Source organism: Phocoena sinus, chromosome 5, assembly GCF_008692025.1.
Source record: "Phocoena sinus isolate mPhoSin1 chromosome 5, mPhoSin1.pri, whole genome shotgun sequence".
NCBI lineage: Eukaryota > Metazoa > Chordata > Mammalia > Artiodactyla > Phocoenidae > Phocoena > Phocoena sinus.
The window spans coordinates 114,772,428-114,794,322 of NC_045767.1; the positions used below are offsets into that span (position 1 = coordinate 114,772,428).

Below are 21,895 nucleotides of genomic sequence, written 5' to 3' on the forward strand. Positions count from 1 at the left end.
CTAATAAGTGTTTTTTCAATTAATGTATGTTTGTGAATTATATGACTGTTCTTAGATTGCTTATTATAACCTGATTAATACAGACCAGTCTTGCTCAAAGTATAGTCCTCGGTGACTTAGCAAGACACTTGTTTAAAGGCAGATTCCTGTACCTCATCCCAGACACAATAAATCAGGCCTCCTGGAGTCTGGCTGAATGCAGCCTGGGTGGGGAAGATGAAGGGTTACCATATTTGTGGGCAACACAGCCCCAGGCCTCTTGCCCTGTCTACGTCTCTAACTAGCTGTGGAGCTTGAACTTCAATTTTCTCACCTTTAGTCAGATTTCTAGAAATCATCCCTTTCAACTCTAAAACTCCATACAGCTTCAGTCCCAGTTCTCAGGTATGCAGATTAAATTAGAATGATACAGAAAAGAACAGCATGGCCTTATTATACCAAGTTGACAAGAACATTCACAAAGTGTCCAGTTTTTCTGGTCAGGTGTCTTGGTGCCAAGGAAAAAGCACTGTCTTTGGACCAAGAAGCCCAGGGTCCTAGCGGCATGAATCAGACAGCACAGGCCTTTGTCCCCCTGCAGGGCTAGTGGCCAAGCTCTGGCAGGTGGCATGTGGCAGCCTCTCAAATGCTGGCTCCTCCCTCCAGGTCTCCTTCCCATCCTTACCCTAGGTTCCTTTCCTTTGCCAAATACTTATTTGCTTAACTACCACAGAAGGAAGATGCTATATTATTGGAGACTTCATAGTTTGTTAGAGGTAGAAAAACTTCAGGGTGTCAGCTAAAAATGCCAGGAGACGAAAAAGTCCTTCATAAGGTACACCGGAAGTTTAGGAACAGTTAGAGGCAGGCTTTAGTTTTGGACTTCTGGATAGAAGTCTTGTCTAGTTATTTACTAGACGATTAACAGGGAACTTACTCTTTACACTGAACTTCTTACTAGTAAAATGGGAAGAGTAGTACTTCTCCCAGATTTCCTTTTCATTTAACATTTACATTGTGCTTACATATGCCAAGGGCTGTACCAAATGTTCACTCATCTAATCCTCGTAACAACTCCGACCTAGGGTGGATACTGAGGTAGAGAGAGATAAAGTGACTTGCTGATAAGTATACAACCAGGAACCAGTGGGGGAGGTAGGTGTCTCTCAATGTGACACAGTTAGCTTTAGCAAGTTCCTGGGCTCTGGTCAGCCCTCGGCCTAGCGCGTCTAATCATCTATCAGACGCTATTGATATGGAAATGGCCATCCCCAGGTGTCACACCAGGCAGCTTGGTTTCATTTCTAATTGCAGCTGAATGTAATTAGTTCTCTTTCAGAGTTCAAATATATTCTAGGAAACAGACACTTATTATCTAATGATGAAGAGTGACCAATGGGAAATAAACACAAATAAAGCTTCCAGAAGCATCTAAAGCACAGGTGTGCTTCAGAATTTACCATTAGCAACCCCAAATTCAAGCCGCTGCTGCACAAATGTATTTCAGATCAAATGCTCTACCACTGAAAATTGTGGATACCTTTTCCCTCTGTCAGAGAGAGAAAATTGATCAGGGTGGGTGGGGGGAACGACTTCTTTTGGGAAGCAGTAGTGTGGTGGGTAGCAGCATGGACTTTGCATTTAGACTTCAATTTGAATCCACCCTCTCCCCTTACAAGCCATGTGACAACTTACTTAAACTGCAGCTAAGTGGCCCTGTCGGTGGGTACCTCTCTCTACCTTTCACAGCTCGGTCAGGATGAAATGAGAATACACGTGAATCCATAAGCACAGTGCCTGGCACACAGTAAGCATAAAAAGTAGCTATTTTAATTTCTATTGTTACTATTATTAATACTGTAAAAATTGACCCTTGAATAACATGGGTTTGAACTGCACAGATCCATATACACGGATTTTTTTCCCACTAAATATGTACTACAGTACTACACGATCCACAGGTGATTGAATCCAAGGGTGCAGAACCATGGATATGGAGGGCGACTATACATTTACACGTGGATTTTCCACTGCATGGAGGGTTTGTGCCTCTAACCTCCGAGTTGTTCATGGGTCAACTGTATTATAGTTTCCTGAAGATCTGTTTAGTGAAAACTTAACATTACAAATTTTGTTTTTATTCTAAAGAAGATGTGCACAAAAGTTATGCTCTATGTTTCACTGTTTCAGCCACATTATGTTTCCAGAATGCATAAAGCCTTTTCATGTGCATTGTTTAATTTAAGCCTCAGCATGACCTTGGAGGGTAAATACCATCGCTCCCCATTTCACAGGTTAGCAAACACAAGCTCAAAGAGGACAAGCAACTGGCCCAAGGTCAAATATACCAAGTGCCAAAATTTTAGTCCAGGCCTTCTCACCTGAGCTTCCGCCCCACCATATTTTAACCTTACAGCTACAGAGAAGTATCTCCTTTAATCGTCCCCATTTGTCCTGATTTTCCTGAAGAACTCCACTCCACATCTACCAGTCAGCAATCAGCATTCTACTGTAAGAGTAGAATGAATACTACCAGCATGGATCCCTGTTTTTATCCCCCAGTGGCTGATAATTCATTTCTGCCCTTAAATATCTTGTTGATCAAATTGTCTGATTTAGCTAGAAGCAGCCCCTTCAAGCTGACCTCTGTGTCCCTGTGACATGCTCCCACTAGTTTTCTCTTTTAAAAATAACTCATTGTAAAATCAGCTGTTCTTTTTTCTGTTTAAAAGCTGTTAAGTTTGATGTTTCAAAAGCGTTTACCCACAACTGTTTCCCAACTTGACCATCGTACTTAAATACCTGTCCCGGTACACCACCATACCCTGGAAACACTTTTTAGGTGCTCAAAGAAAGGGTACTGTCACAAAAAATACTGCTGAATCTGCTACAGAGCTGGTCAGATGTAATTGTCAGGAATTTATAGGGAAACATACAGGAAAAAACATACAAAGGAATTCCACTCTGTTGTCATATATATGTTTACTTTCAGTTTACAAAAAGCTGCCGAAATACCACTCAAAAAATCATAGGCTGGGGGCTTCCCTGGTGGCGCAGTGGTTAAGAATCCTCCTGCTAGTGCAGGGGACACGGGTTCGAGCCCTGGTCCAGGAAGATCCCACATGCCGTGGAGCAACTAAGCCCGTGCGCCACAACTACTGAGCCTGCGCTCTAGAGCCCGCGAGCCAGAACTAGTGAGCCCCTGCACTGCAACTACTGAAGCCCGTGCACTCTAGAGCCCGTGCTCCGCAACAAGAGAAGCCACCGCATTGAGAAGCCCGCGCACCGCAACGAAGAGGAGCCCCCGCTCGCCGCAACTAGAGAAAGCCCGAGCACAGCAACGAAGACCCAACGCAGCTAAAAATAAATAAATTTATATATTAAAAAAAAAAGCATAGGCTCTCCTTTTGCCTTCTTCTGACTTAAGATCCCATACAGGAGCAAGTGGGAGGTGGTCAGGTGACGTATGACTACGTAAGCCAGACACTCACTTAGACAGGAAATGGCTTGTTTCATGTGAGAGTGGGGAACTAAGAACAGCAGCATCTCGGAGAGCTGTTTTAGAACCGACGTAGTGATGCAGTAGAACGTAAAACCTCATCTTCCATTGTAAGGTCTGCTAAAATGCCAGAGTATAAAAATGCCCATTTAAAGAAGCAGGGGCTGGGCTTCCCTGGTAGCGCAGTGGTTGAGAGTCCGCCTGCCGATGCAGGGGACACTGGTTTCTGCCCCGGTCCGGGAAGATCCCACATGCCGCGGAGCGGCTGGGCCAGTGAGCCATGCATGGCCTCTGAGCCTGCGCTCCGCAACGGGCGGGAGAGGCCACAACAGTGAGAGGCCCGCGTACCGCAAAAAAAAAAAAAAAAGAACCGGGGGAAAAAGTGCCAAACAGTCCTTTGTGGACCTGAATCTCTTTATTTAAACATAGTTTCTGTTTACAGATTCTCATTCTTTTCTCGGGAAGATTACCGTTACTTCTAGTTACACAACCCATGTGGCTCGCAGCACAGCTGTCCCCAGCCCTTCTGGCACCAGGGGCCAGTTTTGTGGAAGACAGTTCTTCCATGGACGGGGGTTAGGGGGATGGTTCAAGCGGTAATGCGAGCGGTGGGGAGCGACGGGTCAGATGAAGCCTCGCTCGCCCGCCCGCCGCTCACCTGCTGCCGCGCGGCCCGGTTCCTAACAGGCCTCGGACCACGGTTCACGGCCCGGGGGTTGGGAACCCCTGCATTGCAGTTTTAGGAAGAGCAGACGGGGTGGAGTGTTACGGGCAGGCTTCGGTGCTAAAGGTCATGGGAATGGAGAAGTCCAGTTGAGGCACTGGTAATTAGGTAAGTGAAATGGGTAAGTGGCAAGTTCAGCGTTACCTCCCCATCTCCCACCCACGGGGAAGAGCTGCTGTTGACACGGTGGAAGCCCAGACCAGACTAAACGCAGGGGAAGCAAGTCTGCATGCAGCCTTTCCAGCCAGTCCTGAGACCAGTATCTGAGAGCAACGAATCCCCAGCCAAGCTAGCAAATTAACAAAATCTGGGGGTTTTTTAGTCCTCCCCTTCTCCAGGCCCTCTGCGATTTTTAACACAGTGCTCAGGGTAGCCTCCAGCTGCCCGAAGTCCCCCAGCTCTGCTCTTTAAATTAAATAAATATCCACTCGGTTTCCCCATCTCCTCCCCAAACAAATCTCCTTCTTCCAAGTAACAGGGCAGAGGTCTTCTGGCTAATTCATGGTTATCAGGCATGATGCTGGGTCTTTCAAGAGAATATTTGCATCTCAAAGTGGAAAAAGACAAGGGGATGGGACCTACATTTTGGGAAAGAAATGCCCAGGCTTTTCCTTGAGCCTTTGAACAGCTAGTACCAAGGAGGCTGAAAGTAAAACCGAGAAAATCAGTCTGAGATCATTACAAAAGCCAACTTCCCCTCCATTTCTCTCACTTTCCGTGTCTGTCAAGAGCCTAGGGCACTACCAACCTGGGGCAAAGTCAACTGTGGCTCCCCACCACAATCACACAGAACATTCCCCGACCGACAAGACATCACTGAGGATTTTCCACACGCGGGGATACAAAGCCAAAAAGCAGTACTCACAGGCCTCCGTATTATTTCACCCAAAGCTAGTCTTGGAAGTTATGAACCAGGCTTTCCCTTTTGATTTGAAACGTTATTTCCACACAATTGCAATCAGTGAACTACTCTATTACGACAAATGTTTTTCTGTGGTTTTCAAAATTGCTTTTTCATCAGCCATGGTTTTGTGTGTGTGTGCTTTGTTTTCAACAGCTGCCAGCCGGCTAGTGTTCCTTCAGCCCTATAAACTAGCAGGGGTAGAGAGAAGGGTGCTGAGCTTTACGTGAATCCAGAAGGTCTGAAAATATCTTCTCTGGCCCACCTAATGTTGCAGAGATAGGAAAGGAATGAAGTGGAGGATCATGGTCAGGAAAGCAAAAGTATGAGCAAGATACTTTGTATAATCTATGGAGTATGGTCTTAAAATTTCAGATTGGAGTAGACCTGGCAATAGAGAAATGCTACCCAGAAACAAATCACAGAATTACAGTCTCCATGTCTGCTTCAACTTATGAAAAATATGTACTTTTACAATTTATGTAAAAGTAACATATAGTAACTGCTAAAACATACCATGTGCTCATCAATTAATAAATAACACAAAACCAGTTGCCCAAATCATGTACTAGGCGCAGTTGCTCGGGGAAAAAAAAGATCGGAATAATAAACTTCACATTTTGCCTTGGATTTGAGAAAATGGAATCCACTAAGAGATCTGGGTATAAAATCCCACACATGATTACATTACTTCATCTGTTTCTAATAATATTTGAGATGACACTGATGAAATTATCAAACACAAGCCAAATGCCCAACATAATATTTGGGAAATAAGTTCAACATCTAAACTCCATGTCCGCTTGGCTGTCCCTTGAACTCGGACAGAAGCAAAAGTAGTAACCAAATGCTCTTGCACCACAAAACTTCCACATGGACAGGAGAACGGGGCCCTGAGTGGACTATGGAAAAGCAACTGCAAAGTCAGGGGACATTGCCCTCGCCCCAAGGATCCCTCCCGCAGGAAGTCTCTGCAAACTGCCTCGGTGGCTCTACCCACCACCCACCCTCAGGCACAAATGTTCTGAACTACCTTTTACAGCTTTCAAAGCCTTCTTCCTTCTTTTCAACGTCATACACATCTCTCTCCCACACCAAAAGCAGGAGAGAACCATCCAGACTAGGATCACAAAGTAACTAGGCACAGCAGTACATCTGTATCATCGTGAGTCATGGGACGCATATGTGCTAATTTTCCCCTTAGTCTTGACCTTCCTTTTGAATTTGCTTTCCCTGGCCTACCTTATTAGTTATACTTTCTACTTTACTGTAAGTCTCCTTATAAACCAATTTAACTCCTTTGTACGATGAAATATACTATATACTTATATTACTGAACCACCACACAGGCTGGAACACAATGTCCAGATGCGTTGGAGTCCGGCGAGCTTTTCTGTGGCCACTCTCAGGCTTGTAAGAGTTGGCTGCATCTCCCGTCCACACTTCTATCATTCAATTTAGCACAGTGCTGTACTCACATGCCCATCTTTCTCTGGCAGACCCAGTTCCTGAGGAGTTGTACATGGGCCCCAGATGTCTGAGTGAAGAGGAATTTAGATGTAGATGATGAACACAGGGTGTGATGGTTAATTTTATGTGTCAACCTGACTGGTCTGAGGGATGCTCAGAGAGCTGGTAAAACAATATTTCTGGTTGTGTCTGTGAGGGTATCTCCAGAGGAGATAAGCATTTGAATTGGTAGACTGAGTAAGGAAGATCACCCTCACCACTGTAAGTGGACATCATCCAATTGCTGAGCACCTGAACAGAACAAAAAGGCTGGATCACCTATCTTCTCCTGCCCTCGGATATGGTGCTCCTGCTTCCCAGGCCTTTGGACTAAGACTGGGACTTCCACCATCAGACTTGCTGGTTCTACAGCTTGCAGACAGCAGATCATAGGACCTCTCGGCCTCCATACTCATATAAGCCAGCTCCCATAATAAACCTATAATATATAATAGACTTTTTTAAAAACTCTTTTTTTTTTTGGCTGGGCTGTGTGGCTTACGGGATCTGAGTTCCCCGACTAGGGATTGAACCCGGCCCCTCAGCAGGGAAAGCACCGAGTCCTAACCACTGGACCGCCAGGGAAATCCCAATAGTAGACTTATTAATAGGATAATTAATAAATTAATTTAAATTTAGTAGGATCCTATTAAATATATAGGATCTAGGTATAAAACATATATATGTATATATATATAATATATAAGATCTATATATATAATATATATGTGTGTGTGTATAGATAGATAGATAGATAGATAGATCCTATTGGTTCTGTTGCTCTGGAGAACTCTGACTATAATATACAGGTCATAATGCTTTATTTTAATTTTTATAGTTGATATTGTTGCTAATTAATCCTAAATCTTCAAAACACTTGTCACCATCGTATCCTGGTATCTGGTTTACAGCGTCAGTCACCAGACTCCTAGATACAGCCACTCAGATAAACTTGAAGGAAAAGTCAATACGTCCCATCACCATCCTCCGAATGGATGTACTAATACAAAGACTTAAAAAAAAAAGGCACTTTAATTAGATAGAGGTTTTTGTCATCCTTGGCTCATGTAAAAACACATTCACAACATGAAGAAACACATTAAAATTTTTTGATTTAAATTTTTAAATATTAATTTTATTAAATCTTGATCCTTGAGTATATGTCCGTCTAATATTCTGTGTGACAATATAAAAGTACTCATAGAGCACCTCTGCTACATGCCAAAACACAATGGTTGTTGAGGAAAAGCACTCAGTGGGACTGAGTCGCGGGCTGCACTAGCTGCTTTTTCAGGGAATCACCATTTTTAAAATTCAAATAATGGCGGATTCACATGCAGCTGTAAGAAGTAACAAGAGAAATCCTGCCTACCCTCTTACCCAGTTTCCTCAAATGGTAACATCCTGCAAAACTATAGACCGTCATCACAATCACAACACTGACACAGCCAAGATACAGAACACTTCCATCAACCCAAGGGTCCCTCCCCAATGTTGCCCTTTTATAGCCACACCTACTCCCCTCCTGCCCCCAGCAACCACCAACTCATTCTCCATTTCTATGATTTTAAGGCCTTCTTCTTAAGGTAAAATTTACCAAGCCAGGAATTACCTGGTGACTGAGGCAGCCAAAGGGGCAAAACTTGCATTCGGTCAACAGGTGAAGAGGATTTTAGGTGTATTTTAAACAGCTGGGAGCCATGCTGCTGAAAATGGAAGAAGCACCAGGAAGCGAACAGCAGGGTATTACTTTTTTTTTTTTTTTTTTTTTTTTTTTTTTTTTTTTTTTTATGCGTTACGCGGGCCTCTCACTGTTGTGGCCTCTCCCGTTGCGGAGGACAGGCTCCGGACGCGCAGGCTCAGCGGCCATGGCTCATGGGCCCAGCCGCTCCGCGGCATGTGGGATCTTCCCAGACCGGGGCACGAACCCGTGTCCCCTGCATCGGCAGGCGGACTCTCAACCACTGCGCCACCAGGGAAGCCCCAGCAGGGTATTACTTTAAAGATCAAACTGAAATCTCAGAATTTCAAGCTCAGGATCAATATGGCCTTGCAAGTGGATGAAGTTCAAAGTACAGATGATAATTCTCAGGAACCACGTGAAAAACATTAAAAAAAAAAAAGGCCAAATGACAGGAAGTCTCCATGAAGACATTTTAATGGCGGCAGATAGCAACTGAATAGCCTTCTCATACCACATTGAGATGACTGACTTTACCCTGTCAGCATTTGCTTTGGTAAAGAAAAAGAAAACTGCCATCTAACCCAACCACTAATAAGTACCCTGGACTCTAAAGGCTACCAAAAGTCCAAGTAAACAGTCACCTGTTACATCATCAGCAGGGGCACGGTCTTCAGAAACTGCACACACTTCCTCTTTCCTGTAACTATCCACACACTTGCAGAAAAAGAAATTCTTACCACTTTCTACTTTCCCAAAGATGCATTTTTCAGTAATGGCCAAGGTACTTTACTACCTTTCACCGAAAGGAAGGTTCGTCCCTCTCACACTCTCTCCCATCATTGCCTATGATGAGCACAAGTTGTTGCAAAGTGTTTCTGTAACTTTCGGTTTTTTCCCCACCACAACGTTTAGACTCTTTTATTTATAACAAAATTAATGGCGCAGGTGAAGAAAAACTACGTTTACTTAAATCCATTAAAATTATTTTTGGTCAAAGAAACAGAGACAGTAAAAGATACCCCAAAGAACAATTATAAAACTTCCACTGGGCCAAACAACAAAGCATTCCTTTCTCCCCTCACTCCTCCACTCCCTTTAAGACACCTTTATCACATTGTATAAGAATGCTAATCTTAATGAATATCAGCAGGAAGGGAAATTCTGGAAAGAGCAAGTCAGTTTTATACCCCTAACAAGATGCTAAGTTAAAAATGATGAAGGATTTCAAACTGTAACTCATTAGCATCTCTTTTCAGTAAGAGACTTCATCTTGTCGGCTGGACTTGACCTGCCTGGGATACCTTAAACCAGTGGTTCTCACACTTCAGCCTGAATCAGAATCACCTGGAGAGTTTGTCCAAACAGACTGCTGGCTCCATCCCCAGAGTTTGATTCAGTAGGTCTGTGGAAGGATCTTAAAATATTCGTTTCTACCAAGTTCCCAGGTGATGCTGATGCTGCTAGTCTGAGGACCACACACTTTGAAAACCACTGCTCTAAATCTAGAGACTCCCTCCCAATTTCTGCAGAAGTTTTCTCTAGAGATCCCAAAAGGGGCCTTAGCAGAAAATAACAAGTTTGGGAGACCTATCTTATGCTTAAACTGTTAAACTGCTCTTTGAAATACTTTATCTGAGGTAAAATAGTTACAGAGTTCAGAGAGTAATTCAGTGTTGAGCTGCAGTGTCCACAGCTTAGGCTTCCAGACCCCTTTTTTCCTACTTCACGGAAACAACAACAGGTGTGCTCCATGCTACGTTATAGAGGGGAAATGCCTACTTAACTCTGGGATCGTGAGGGGCTGAGGCCCCACTGCACTTTGATTTAGAGGGGCTTCTCCCCATGAGGTGCAGGGGCTGCTTCACGGTGGTCTCTGGAAGAAGTCCAGTTACTCATTCCCACCATATTTTCACTTCACAATATAAAAAATATAAGGAAAATCCTGGTATGTTCAAATTCAACAGATACTGGCCTCACGGTTTTTGAGAACTGGTCTGTGCACGGCTCACCAGATTCCTGGCTAAAGGGGAGGATGGAATGATACTTGTGGAGTCTCAGAATGCCCTGTTTTAGCTGGTTTCCCACCTCCTCCCTATCAAGCCTTTTACACGTAAATTATTAAGAGCAACAAAATCACCTCAGCGTTAACTTTTAAAAAATCCTTTCCATCTATGTCAGATAGTAACGGCAATGAAATGGACACGAAAGGGAAGATGATGGTTGGAGGACATAAACAAATTGAAAGCTCATCTCTAAACAAACAAACAAAAAGACCATACAGAGAAACTAAAAGAAGTATTTTCATTTAACAGCAAAAATGTATTTAACCATGCCCACTACTAAATGTAGAGATGTTAATAATAAACATAGTCCTTGCCATCATGGAGCTTGATTTACTATCCTGCAAGGAGGACTAACAGTGGCAAATATAAGTGTGTGAACAACATCAGGAAGAAATTCAAATTGCTACTATGGGAAACACAGACAGGCATGCAGCGGCGGGGGGCGAGGGGGGTGAGGGGGGTAAGGGGGGCGGGGGGGAGGTATCAACAAAGGCTTCTCAGCAAAGTCGGCCTCCATTAAGCTTAGGCCTGAAGGATAAAGAAGAGTGAACTAGGCAAAGAGGGAGGAGAAACGAGGTACAGAGGAAGAGTGCACTGAGTGTCCCCATATGACTCAAGCACAAGAAGCATGGAAGGTGGGAAAAGAAGCTGGTGAGGTGGGTGAAGAGCAGAACACAGAGCTGTGTGTAAGAGCAGTGGGAAGCAGGAAGATTACATGGCCACAGCGTGTATCTTCAAAGAACACTCTCTGTAGTGCACTGGTCCCCAGCTGCCGCAGCGTGAGATGAAATGGAGCAGACTGGAGGAAGGGGTGGCGGGAGAAAATGTATCCACAGTGTTTTCTCAATACTGAACCTTGGCTGTCTGACACACAGGTCACTTAATTTATAGGGACCTCAGTTTTACCATTTGTGAAGTGGGATTAGAATCTTCCCCGTGTACCTCTTAAAGTTACTATGGGGATCTAAAAACCAAGTACCTAAGCAATCCTGTTTGTACATATTACACACTAAAATTTACATCACAGTGGGTGTGACAAGCAGTAAAGAATGTGTAGATTAGAACAAGGAGAATTCTGCAAGATGGCTGGAAAAAAGCAAGTATAGTCCTAGCCATGAACAACTGTAACAAGATGTAACTTTCAGAAGGATACAATAAAACCCAAACAGCTACCTAGAAATAAATCTAAGAAAAGATGTGCAAGAACTTCATGGAAGAAACTTAACATACCTAAATAGGGCTTCCCTGGTGGCGCAGTGGTTGAGAGTCCGCCTGCCAATGCAGGGGACACGGGTTCGTGCCCCGGTCTGGGAAGATCCCACATGCCGCAGAGTGGCTAGACCCGTGAGCCATGGCCGCTGAGCCTGCGCGTCCGGAGCCTGTGCTCCGCAGCGGGAGAGACCACAACAGTGAGAAGCCCGCGTACCGCAAAAAAAAATAAATAAATACCTAAATAAATTTAGAAAAATACTGCGCTCAAGAAGAGAACTATGGCAATCCTTCCCCAAATGAAATCAATGAAATTCCAATAAAATCTCCAGAGGATTTTTCACAGGCCTTGACAAGGTAATCCTAAAGTGTGTAATACAGAAATCACACATCAATGATGTTGAATGAATACAGCAAATTGTAGAAGGTTACTCCAATATCATTATATAATACCTTTAAATATACAGAATTGACAGTACATACTGTCAAGGATTCAAACACATACAGAATTGCTGTATAAAAGCACGCATGGGAATGATGAACTTCAAACTTAACCATCAAATTCAGGACGGTAGTTACTGAAGGCAACTGGGTGGTGGATACAAAGATGTTTATTATATTATTCCCTAGTCCTTAAACTCTTCTTCAATATTCCGTAAGAAACCAGAATGCCTTTTATTTGAGAGCCATGTTATTACAGGATCTAGCTTAGTAGTTCCCAAACACCAATCCAACAGCTCCCATCAGCCCCACATGGAGTACCTGTTAAAAACACGGATTACCAGGCTAGGCCAGAATCAGAATTTCCGGGGGGGAGCCACGTGAATCTAATGCACAGCCTCATTTGGGAACCCCTGGTAACCAACAGCTATTAATAACTAATCCACCAACAAAATTGGTTCCAATCTGACAATGAGATATGTAGGGTCTTGAGATTGACTGATCACTTTCCAATTGATGCAAATGTCTAGAATGCGGACTCTAATTTGAGGGCAAAACCAAGTAAATTTTGAAGTATATCCTTTACTGTGCTTCTCCCCCTGCCCACCGGCCAAGGTCATATATGTAAAAACTAAGAATATCTTATAAAGTAATAGTATCAAATGATTCCACAGCAGAACATAATTCCTTCATATCTTCTACAGGGAATATGCCATAGTGAAATTCCACTGGAGATGATAAAAATTGCTATTTTTAAGGATAAAGTTGCCAAGTCACTGGCAACTGCCCTCAAGTAGGTAGACAGTAATGCCATGCTTCTTTCCTTTCCTGTCCCTCACAATAAAATCATAGCTAAATTTGTCTAGAGAAATGCACAGAGCCAAAGGGAAACATAAAGAATAAATTTAGAAAGAAAACAATTTATTACAAGTTAGAGGTATTAGTACCGGGATAACAGTTTTCACAGCCCTGCTCCTAAGACATAAGATTAACTAGAGACTATGCTGTTAGAACGTATGACATATTCAAGGGCGGACAAATGTAACTTTTCCCCTAATATTTGAAAATTACAACTAAAAACATGGAAAGGAATGATTCTGAGAAACAATACAAATCTGCTAAACGCATCAACATAAAAGGGCTCACTTACCAGGGCTTTCTACTCGCTTATAGTGGTAGGGATTGATGCACACCTCCTTCTGCTTGGAACCAAAAGGAAACTCACAGCATTCCAGTGGTTTTAGTTCATGGTGGCTCTGAAGGTCAGGCCAGCGCCACACACGGCAGTAAATGACGTGAGGCAGCCCCTTCCGGTGGGAAACTTGCAGCCTGCCGTCCAGGGAGCGGGGAATGGTGACACAGTTACTGGGCTGCCCCGGACAGCTCAAGGCCTTTTCCAGTTCCTCCATGGCACCTTTCTTTTTCTTCAGTTTTTTCACCAAAGCGTCAACAGCTTTCTCTGCCCATTTTTCTTCTTCATCACCCTGTTTCCACCCAAGAAGTCTCTTCACAGCTGGACTTGTGAAGGAAAACAAACTTGTCACGTTCATGATGGCACCACGTACACTCCTTGTGGATGGAGAAAGAAAGACGTCCCCAAATGTGAAAGGAGAGCAGAAGAGGTTCCACTTTATTTACATAGGATTCTCCTTAGCTTCTTCGTGCTGAGGTCCTGAAAAGTAGAAATCACCATTCCTAGTGTTTTCAAAAGTAACCCAAAGTCAGCACCTAGAAAAGAAAAAAGGGAAAAAGATGTTTAAAATCATCTCTAGCACAAAATCACAATTTATTAAACAATTACCATGGGCCAGATACTATTTTAAGCACTTTTATGTATTACAGTATGCTATGGGCTGAATTATGTCCCCCCCTAAAACTAACGTTGAAGCCCTCACCCCCAGTGTGACTGTATTTGGATATGGGGCCTCTAAGGAAGTAATTAACATTAAATGAGGATGGGCCCTGATCTAATTGGATTGGTGGCCTTACAAGAAGAAGGGAGAGATTTCTCTCTCCCTCCCTATATGTGCACCCACTGAGGAAAGGCCTTCTTCATAGAGAGAAGGCAGCTGTCTGCAAACCTGGAAGAGAGCCCTCACCAGAAACCAAACTGGCCGGAGCCTTCATCTTGGACTTCCTAGCCTCCAGAACTGTGAGAAATACATTTCTACTGTTTAAGCCACTCAGTCAGTGGTATTTTGTTATGGCAGCCCAAGCAGACTAACACAGTATTTAATCCTTTAAATAATTCTTTCAACTAGGTAGTACCATCATTGCCATTTTATAGATGAATAAACTGAGATGCAGCTTAAAAAGGAGTATGTTACTGTTTACATGAGTTCTGAGATAGAAGCAACAGACCCCTTAGTGCAAAAAAAGTTCAAGTTCTCAACAGATATTGTGATGTTTTATATTTAGATTCATTTATAGGCTCTAAGATATATATTTCAAAATACATCTCAATCAACAAAAACTGAAAGCAAAAGGAAAAAATAAAAATGCAATAGTCTTAACATCTATTTTGGTCTGTTCCTCAAGTATGTCTTACGCTATAAAAAAGGTAGTTATATTTACACTATGTAAATGTAGCAACATTTTAGGGTATTTATTCAGTAAACCAGTAAACAAGCCTATGCCTATGGGCTATCAGGCAAGTAAGGTAGGAAATTTACCCCCTACTTTTTCAAATTTGCTTTTTATTTACATGAAAGGAATGAAGCACGTGAACACATACTGTACCAAATACTTTTGTCACGTTGTCTCATTTAAACTTTCTAGTTACTCTTCACCAGATAAAAACACAAACGGTGAAAAAGATTAAAGATGATAACTTTGTACCAAGTCTGGCTAAGATTCAGTAGCGGGTATCAAACCAACCTCCTCCCCAAAGTAACTATAAAAGCTGAATAAAATACAAATGAACAAATCGGGGAAAACCCCCCAACTTTTTAAATGTATCAAAGAGCAACCGAAGTATGCAGGACATGAGGGGCCAAGATGCTGGAGAGATGTGAAAAGCAATGAAATAATAAGCTGAACACTCTTCATTGCTTTTCTTCTCAAGGCATTTAGTTGCCAATGCCTGTGCTGTGAGTAGCCAAGCAGAAAGAGGCTAAAGAACCAAACAGAGATTTCAGTAGTCTCAGAGTGCTGAGGAGACGAAAAAAAAGAAAAAGGAAAAATGGAGTTGAGGGCCTGGTAAACATACCAGACTTTCAGTTGAGACCCCTGAAGAGGTATGCCCTAGTGTGCAAGGGTAAAACTGAAATGGACCAGTGTTTACAAACACTGAAACACAGCCTAGAATCATCTTAATAGAATCATCTTAATACTAGACTGGAACAAGATGATGGGAAAAGAGGAGAGAAAAACTGTGAGAGAGGAAATATTTGTAGATACTGGCCAAAGATTTTCCAAAAGTGACAACAGATGTCTAGCCACAGATTCATGAAGGCCTACAAATCCAAAGGAGAGATGGAAAGGTATCCACAAGTTTTAATGCATCATATCACAGTATAATTGCTGAAACCCTACCACAAGTCTTTAAAAAGACACAATACTTTCAAAATGAGTACAATAAGGCTGACAGCTGACATTTCAACAGAAACAATGGAAACCAGATGACAGTGAAATGACATCTTTAGCCTACAAATAAAAAGCTGGAAACTCAGAATTCTATACTTAGTGGAGAAAAATCATTCAAAATGACTGTGAAATAAATATGCTCTCCAACAAACAAAATCTGAGAGAACTGGCTTCCAGCAGGAATTTTCAGGCACAAGGGAAAAGCAAGGAACTGCAGGAAAGAACGAAGAGCTCCAAAAGGGTACTGACTTTACAGAACAATTATAGGAATGTCTTGTGGTGTTTAAAATACAGAATTAAAATGCATAACAAATAAAGCAGAAGGGGTAAATGAAGTCAGATTTCTAAGGTCCTTGTCTACCCAGGTTGTGGTAAAGCATTAAAGTATTGTTGATATGTTATGAATTCATGTCATAATAAAGCAACAACTGAAAGAATTTAAAAACCATAAAAAGGTAATAGAGGAGTTAAAAATATGGAATTATTTTTAAAAATGTTTAATCCAAAATAACTTAAGAAAAAGGAAAAAAGAGCACATAATAGATGGGAAAAATAGAAAACAGTAAGATTCACAGCTAATCCTCAAAGTCTCAAGAATTACTTAAATATCAAGAGACTAAATTTGCCAAGCAAAAGACTGGGGTAGGGGTGGAGACACCACTTAACTATACTGTACTTACAAGAGACACATATCGTCGAATATAAAGACAGAGAATGGCCAAAAGAAAAAAAAATATGGAAAGAAATATACTGTTCATATTCTAACCAAAAAAGCTCACAAAGCTATCATATCAGGCAAAAGAAGCTGTAAAGTAAGAAGCATCACCAAGGATAAAAGAGGGACATTTCATAATGTTAAGAGTTGATCCACCACAAATACATCACAATCCCAATTTTTTATCCAAGTAATCACAGTTTTAAAACACATAAAGCAGAAAATGACAGAATTAAAATGACTAACAATCTTAGTGGGAGATTAACACAGTAAATGACTAAACAAGTAAACAGAAATCAACAGATATAGAAGATTAACAACATGTTTAAAAACTTGACTCAAGGGGCTTCCCTGGTGGCACAGTGGTTGAGAGTCTGCCTGCCGATGCAGGGGATGGGGGTTCGTGCCCCGGTCCGGGAAGATCCCACATGCCGCGGAGCGGCTGGGCCCGTGAACCATGGCCACTGAGCCTGCGCGTCCGGAGCCTGTGCTCCGCAACGGGAGAGGCCACAGCAGTGAGAGGCCCGCGTACCGGAAAAAAAAAAAAAAAAAACTTGACTCAATTCATGTATGCACCCAACAACTATAACATACCTAATACTTTCAAAAACACATGGAATGCTTATCCAAACTGACCATATAATGAGCCATTAAGCAAATCTCAACACGTATCAAAGGAATAAAACCATACAGAATATGTCCTTTGATCATAATATAACTAAGAATAAATGCCAAAAGTATTGTTATTGAAAATAATTACACTTTTAAATAATGCATGGGTCAAAAAAGAAACTACAGGAGAAATCAGAAAATATTTTAAACTGAATGACTATAAAAATATGATATATCAAAACTTGTAAGATGTAGCTCAATCCATGCTTAGCAGGAAATGGGTTGTCTTAAATGCATATATTAGAAAAGAAAAAAAGCTGAAAGCTAATTTTCTATGTATCTATCAAAAGAAAAAAAAAGGAACAGCAAATTAAACCTAAAGACAGTAAAAGGAAATGAGAGCAAAAATTAAATATATATATACAAGAGAGAAAACCTATAAAATCAAAGTTGGCTCTTTGAAAATACGAATAAAATCAGATATTCCTCTAAAAAAACCTATAAATCAATAAAAGAGAAGGCACAATTTACCAATAACAGGAATAAAAGGGGGAATTCATTACTGATCCTCAGAACTCAAAGGGATAATAATTATGAACAGCTATCATAGCAAACTGTGCATGTCTATAGCTACTTTGTGGTATAGACATACAGCTGTGCATGTCTATAGCTACTTCTTCACTAGAGGAAAATGACTCAGGAATTCTATCTTACTGTCTTCCTAGCTTTGGAACCTAGCCCCGTAGCTGGCACATATCAGAGTCTCAATAAATGTTTGATGAATGATTTAGCTCCCTGAAGGAATCAGAAGGCCAAGTGTGGAGCTTTACTTATTCAACAGGCTGTAGCGGGTCCGTTGTTTCCTTTTGTAAAGTAAAGAGTTTTACCAGTGCTTTGAAGCTGGCGTTACTTTCGTTGAACAGAAAAAGAGAAAATAAAACTATGCTACCATCAAAAGTCACACTTGGTCAGAGTGTACCTCCTGAAATGATCATTTACTTTTAACTAAAGGTTAATTGTGCCAAAGAACAAGAAAGACAACTTCTTTTCCTTGTCCTCTAGCAACAATTTATACAAGGAATACATTTCTTCTTATTCTGTATGTCCTTTTCTTCAACTCCAAAAACTGCTTTTTTATATTTTGGTCAATGGTTTTCAAATAGAGGGGGTGAGTTTTATATCAAAATCACCTGGGGCTGTTTCAAACTCTAGCACTGATGGGTTTGTTATAGAAGGTAAGTATGTGGAGAGTTGGGGAGATTAAGGACCACCATTGCAGACCTTTGCTTTAACTGCTCAAAGTGACATTCATTCAGCAAAGCTGCACTGAGTGCCTGCTAAGTACCTACGGTATCCACAGAGGATGGAAGCAAAGATGTCTCCATCCTGAAGAGCCAGTGTGTAAACAGTGAACTCTTCTTGAAGCAAACTGGTTCCCCTGCATGCCAAGCTAAAGGACTGTACTGCAGAGTCTTGGGTCAAGTGCAGACCTCAGCAGGAAGGAATGCCAGGACTGTAGCAAGGTGAACCCTGAGTGCAGGACTAGAAGAGGCGGCCCCTGTACCATGCATTTGCCCACCCTGAACCAATAATAACACTGTGTGCAAAAGCTATACGACAGGTATAAACGATAACGAATAAAAGCAGAAAAGGAGAGAACAGTTAATTCCAGGGATTTCAGGAAGTTTTCCCAAAGAAGAACTATCAGACAAGCATTAAAGGATGAGTAGAATTTTGCAAAACAACAGAGCTAATATTCTGAGTGGTCGTTACTTGATAGACACTGTTCCAAGCACTTTATATCTACTAATTAGTTTAATCTTTGTGACAAACCCTTTTTAGTGAACACTCTTATTTTCCTCATTTTACAGGTAAGGAAAGTGAAATATACAATAGAAAAGTTAAATAACTTGTCCGAGGTTTCATGTGCACAGTTGTAAGTGGTGGGGCCAGAGTGAACCTATGTTGTCTGGCTCTAGAGCCTCAACTTTTAAACCACTTTTGTAAATTACTTGCTCTCACCAACATCAGAGAAATGCTAGGGTTCACGGTTGCTGTTAGACGATACAAGGCTGATAAAGGCAGGGCAAGACTGTGAAGGGCCTGTCACACATCGTATCCTGTGGACAAATGGAAGGCTTTAAATCAGGGCATCAGTGTGATTAGATTTATGTTTTAGAAAGACAGCTAAAGTGATATCCTCAATACAAAAGGCTTCTCCGCACAGGGAACAAAAAATGAAAAAAAAACCCTACGTTCTCTAAACACCACAGGGCCAGTTGGGGGGTCTGATGCCACTAAAAACTTTAAAGTGACAAGATCACAAACTCTTGCATATAAATGTGCATATGAAACAAAATACAGGCTGATGACTGATTTTTGCCTACTTGAGTTAAGCATTTTTTTATATTCAAGTCAAACAAGTAACCTACCTCCCATCAGGAACTCAAACGTGTCCATGACACTATGGCCTTGGCAAGGCAACTCATTCTTTTTCTGCCCCTTTTGGTACTTCCTGCTTTAGTTTATGTCAAAAGCTAAGTGGCGTTATCAGTTTAAAGTACAAAATAAAAACATGAGTCAGCAAACAGAGATTTCCTTCCCTCTTCTCCAAATACAAACATTTCAAAATGACAAAGAAGCAAAAGCATTCATCTGGTAAAGAACCCCCTAGAAGCCTTAAAAAATAGGGAGATCTTTGTTCTGGCAACTTCACTTCTAGAAATTTACTCTAAGGAAACACTCTGCACTGGAAAGGTAAAAAAGTTTTTGCATAATGATTTTCATTAGAGCATTCTTTATTATAAGGAAAAAAAGAAGTATCTAAAAGTTGGAAAATAAGTAAGATGTAGTATAATCCACTCAACGGGATATTACGTAACCCTTAAAAAATTGTGTTCATAAAAATAACTGGGAAAACACCTTAAGCAGAATGTAAAATGGTATATACAGCATGAACAACTATGTAAATATACCAAAATAACGGTATACATAACATGAACAACTATGTAAATATACCAAAGCATGTAACGGTGGCTGGGTCTGGAAGGGTAATAATCTCTCTCTCTCTCTCCCCTACTTGTTAAAACTTTTCAAACATTCTTTAATAAAAAACTGTTACTTTGAAAAATTTTAAAAGCCTCTATACACAAATATTTGCAAATTACACACAAAAAAACAAAACAAATCAAAACCTCAATTCATTAACTCAAGACACATACAAAGTCTACTTATAAATCAGGCTGCATTTACAATGTGACCCGATTTGGGAAGTAATAAAAATGCAGTTTAGGGCTTCCCTGGTGGCACAGTGGTTGAGAGTCTGCCTGCCGATACAGGGGACATGGGTTCGTGCCCGTTCCGGGAAGATCCCACATGCCGCGGAGCGGCTGGGCCCGTGAGCCGTGGCCGCTGAGCCTGCGCGTCCGGAGCCTGTGCTCCGCAACGGGAGAGGCCACAACAGTGAGAGGCCCGCGTACTGAAGAAAAAAAAAAAAAAAAAAAAAATGCAGGTTAAAACAGGGTTCTAAAGTCAGGCCCTTTCCCTATGGAGTCTCGCCCACGGGAAGGATTTCTATTAGCAATGCCGGAACCAAATGAGAAGAATACTTATAATGCTCCTTTCAACATGGCTCTTGAATTCTGCAGCTTATGTGGTATTCCTTAATGTTAAAAGGAAAAAAGGAAGAAGTTGTAAAATACCTTTAACTGCTGTGAGACTCGCTCTATACTGAAAGAAAACCTCGTTAGCCAATTGCACAACAACGGCATTTTCTTCATCTTCATCCAGCAAAGAAACATGTAATTATCCAACTGTGCGAATATCAACAAAATACACTCTCTGCCATGCCTCAGATCCCAGATTCCCACTGAAAGTTTTAAAAGGAAATTATTCTAATTTGTATCTGAAGCACAATAAAAAGGCGGGAGGGGGGAGTTGCCAAGTGCTACAAACCAAGTACCTTTAACAGAAGGAGGAGGAGAGGAGACAGACAATGGCCAGTCGCCCTCTACAGCTTCAGACCAGTGCTGTTACAGTTCCTGCACTGGCACGCAATTCAGTGAACTAGACAAAACGACTGATTCCTTTAAATACTGAGGGAATAATGAAATGATTCAATAAAATCAGCATGAAATACAGGCTCCAAAAAAGTGACTGGGGGGAGAAACATCAAAGACTCCCTGCTAGTACCTTAAAAAAAAAGGAGATAAACGGTCTACCGTCAATGAAGCAAGCAACTCTCCCCCACCCCCAACTTCTTGTTCTTTGGTTCATTACTGTCTTAACTCTAATGGTAAAACATCAAGGCATAAAGATCAAAAGAATTAGGGAACTAAACGCAGGGGTATTGATTAACTTCGCTTTGGAACTGTGTAACCGTTGGATGTGTTACTTAAGAAAAACGAAAACTTTACAAAAATTATCTTTCTGTAAAAAAATGCCTGATCCATTTTGCGGGGGAAACAAGTATTTCCAAGTAACTAAATAAACTGTATGCATATTTCCTGACTTACACCACTAGCTCTTCTTAAACAGATGATCTTGTGAAGAAACAGAAAAAGTAAGACTCTAGCTCCTAAAGAAGAGCTACTGTGCGGCTTTAGAGAAATCACGAGCAAACTATATGATTTCTGTAGTTCGGTAGTTGTATCTAAATTATTTCACCAAATACCTCACCAGAATGCCATGGAGGTGTAAAGTACATCAGAGGTGTGTTGTATAAAGTGACTGGCGGCAATATTAATTAGTTCTGTGGAAAGGTATGTGTCATCTAGCCTAACATCCAATTTCAGATAGGATTCAAGGCCTGATGAGAACTCTTGCCTCCCCCGAGATGCTTAGCTAAATTAAAACATCAAAAAGAGTCAGAAACTTAACATACCAGGGGAAACAGGGGGAAAAAAGAGTTAAAATTTGCTACACAAGTATAATGCCATCACAATGAAAATAAAAACGCAGATGGGTTTTCTCCAG

The 21,895-nt window shown here is 41.5% G+C and overlaps 1 protein-coding gene across 7 annotated transcripts in view; it reads right to left on the bottom strand.

The window, feature by feature from the left end:
* Nucleotides 1-21,895, bottom strand: part of SMAD1 (SMAD family member 1) — a 78,574-nt gene that overhangs the window by 34,075 nt on the left and 22,604 nt on the right. For 6 of the 7 annotated variants that reach the window (XM_032633081.1, XM_032633080.1, XM_032633085.1 and 3 more), the window contains one exon: nucleotides 13,160-13,737. In XM_032633081.1, coding sequence (XP_032488972.1) covers nucleotides 13,160-13,559 — 400 coding nt within the window. In that variant the 5' untranslated portion in view covers nucleotides 13,560-13,737. Of the gene's footprint in view, nucleotides 1-13,159; nucleotides 13,738-18,943; nucleotides 18,964-21,895 lie in introns of those variants that run through there. The other variant, XM_032633082.1, reaches the window with a different exon arrangement.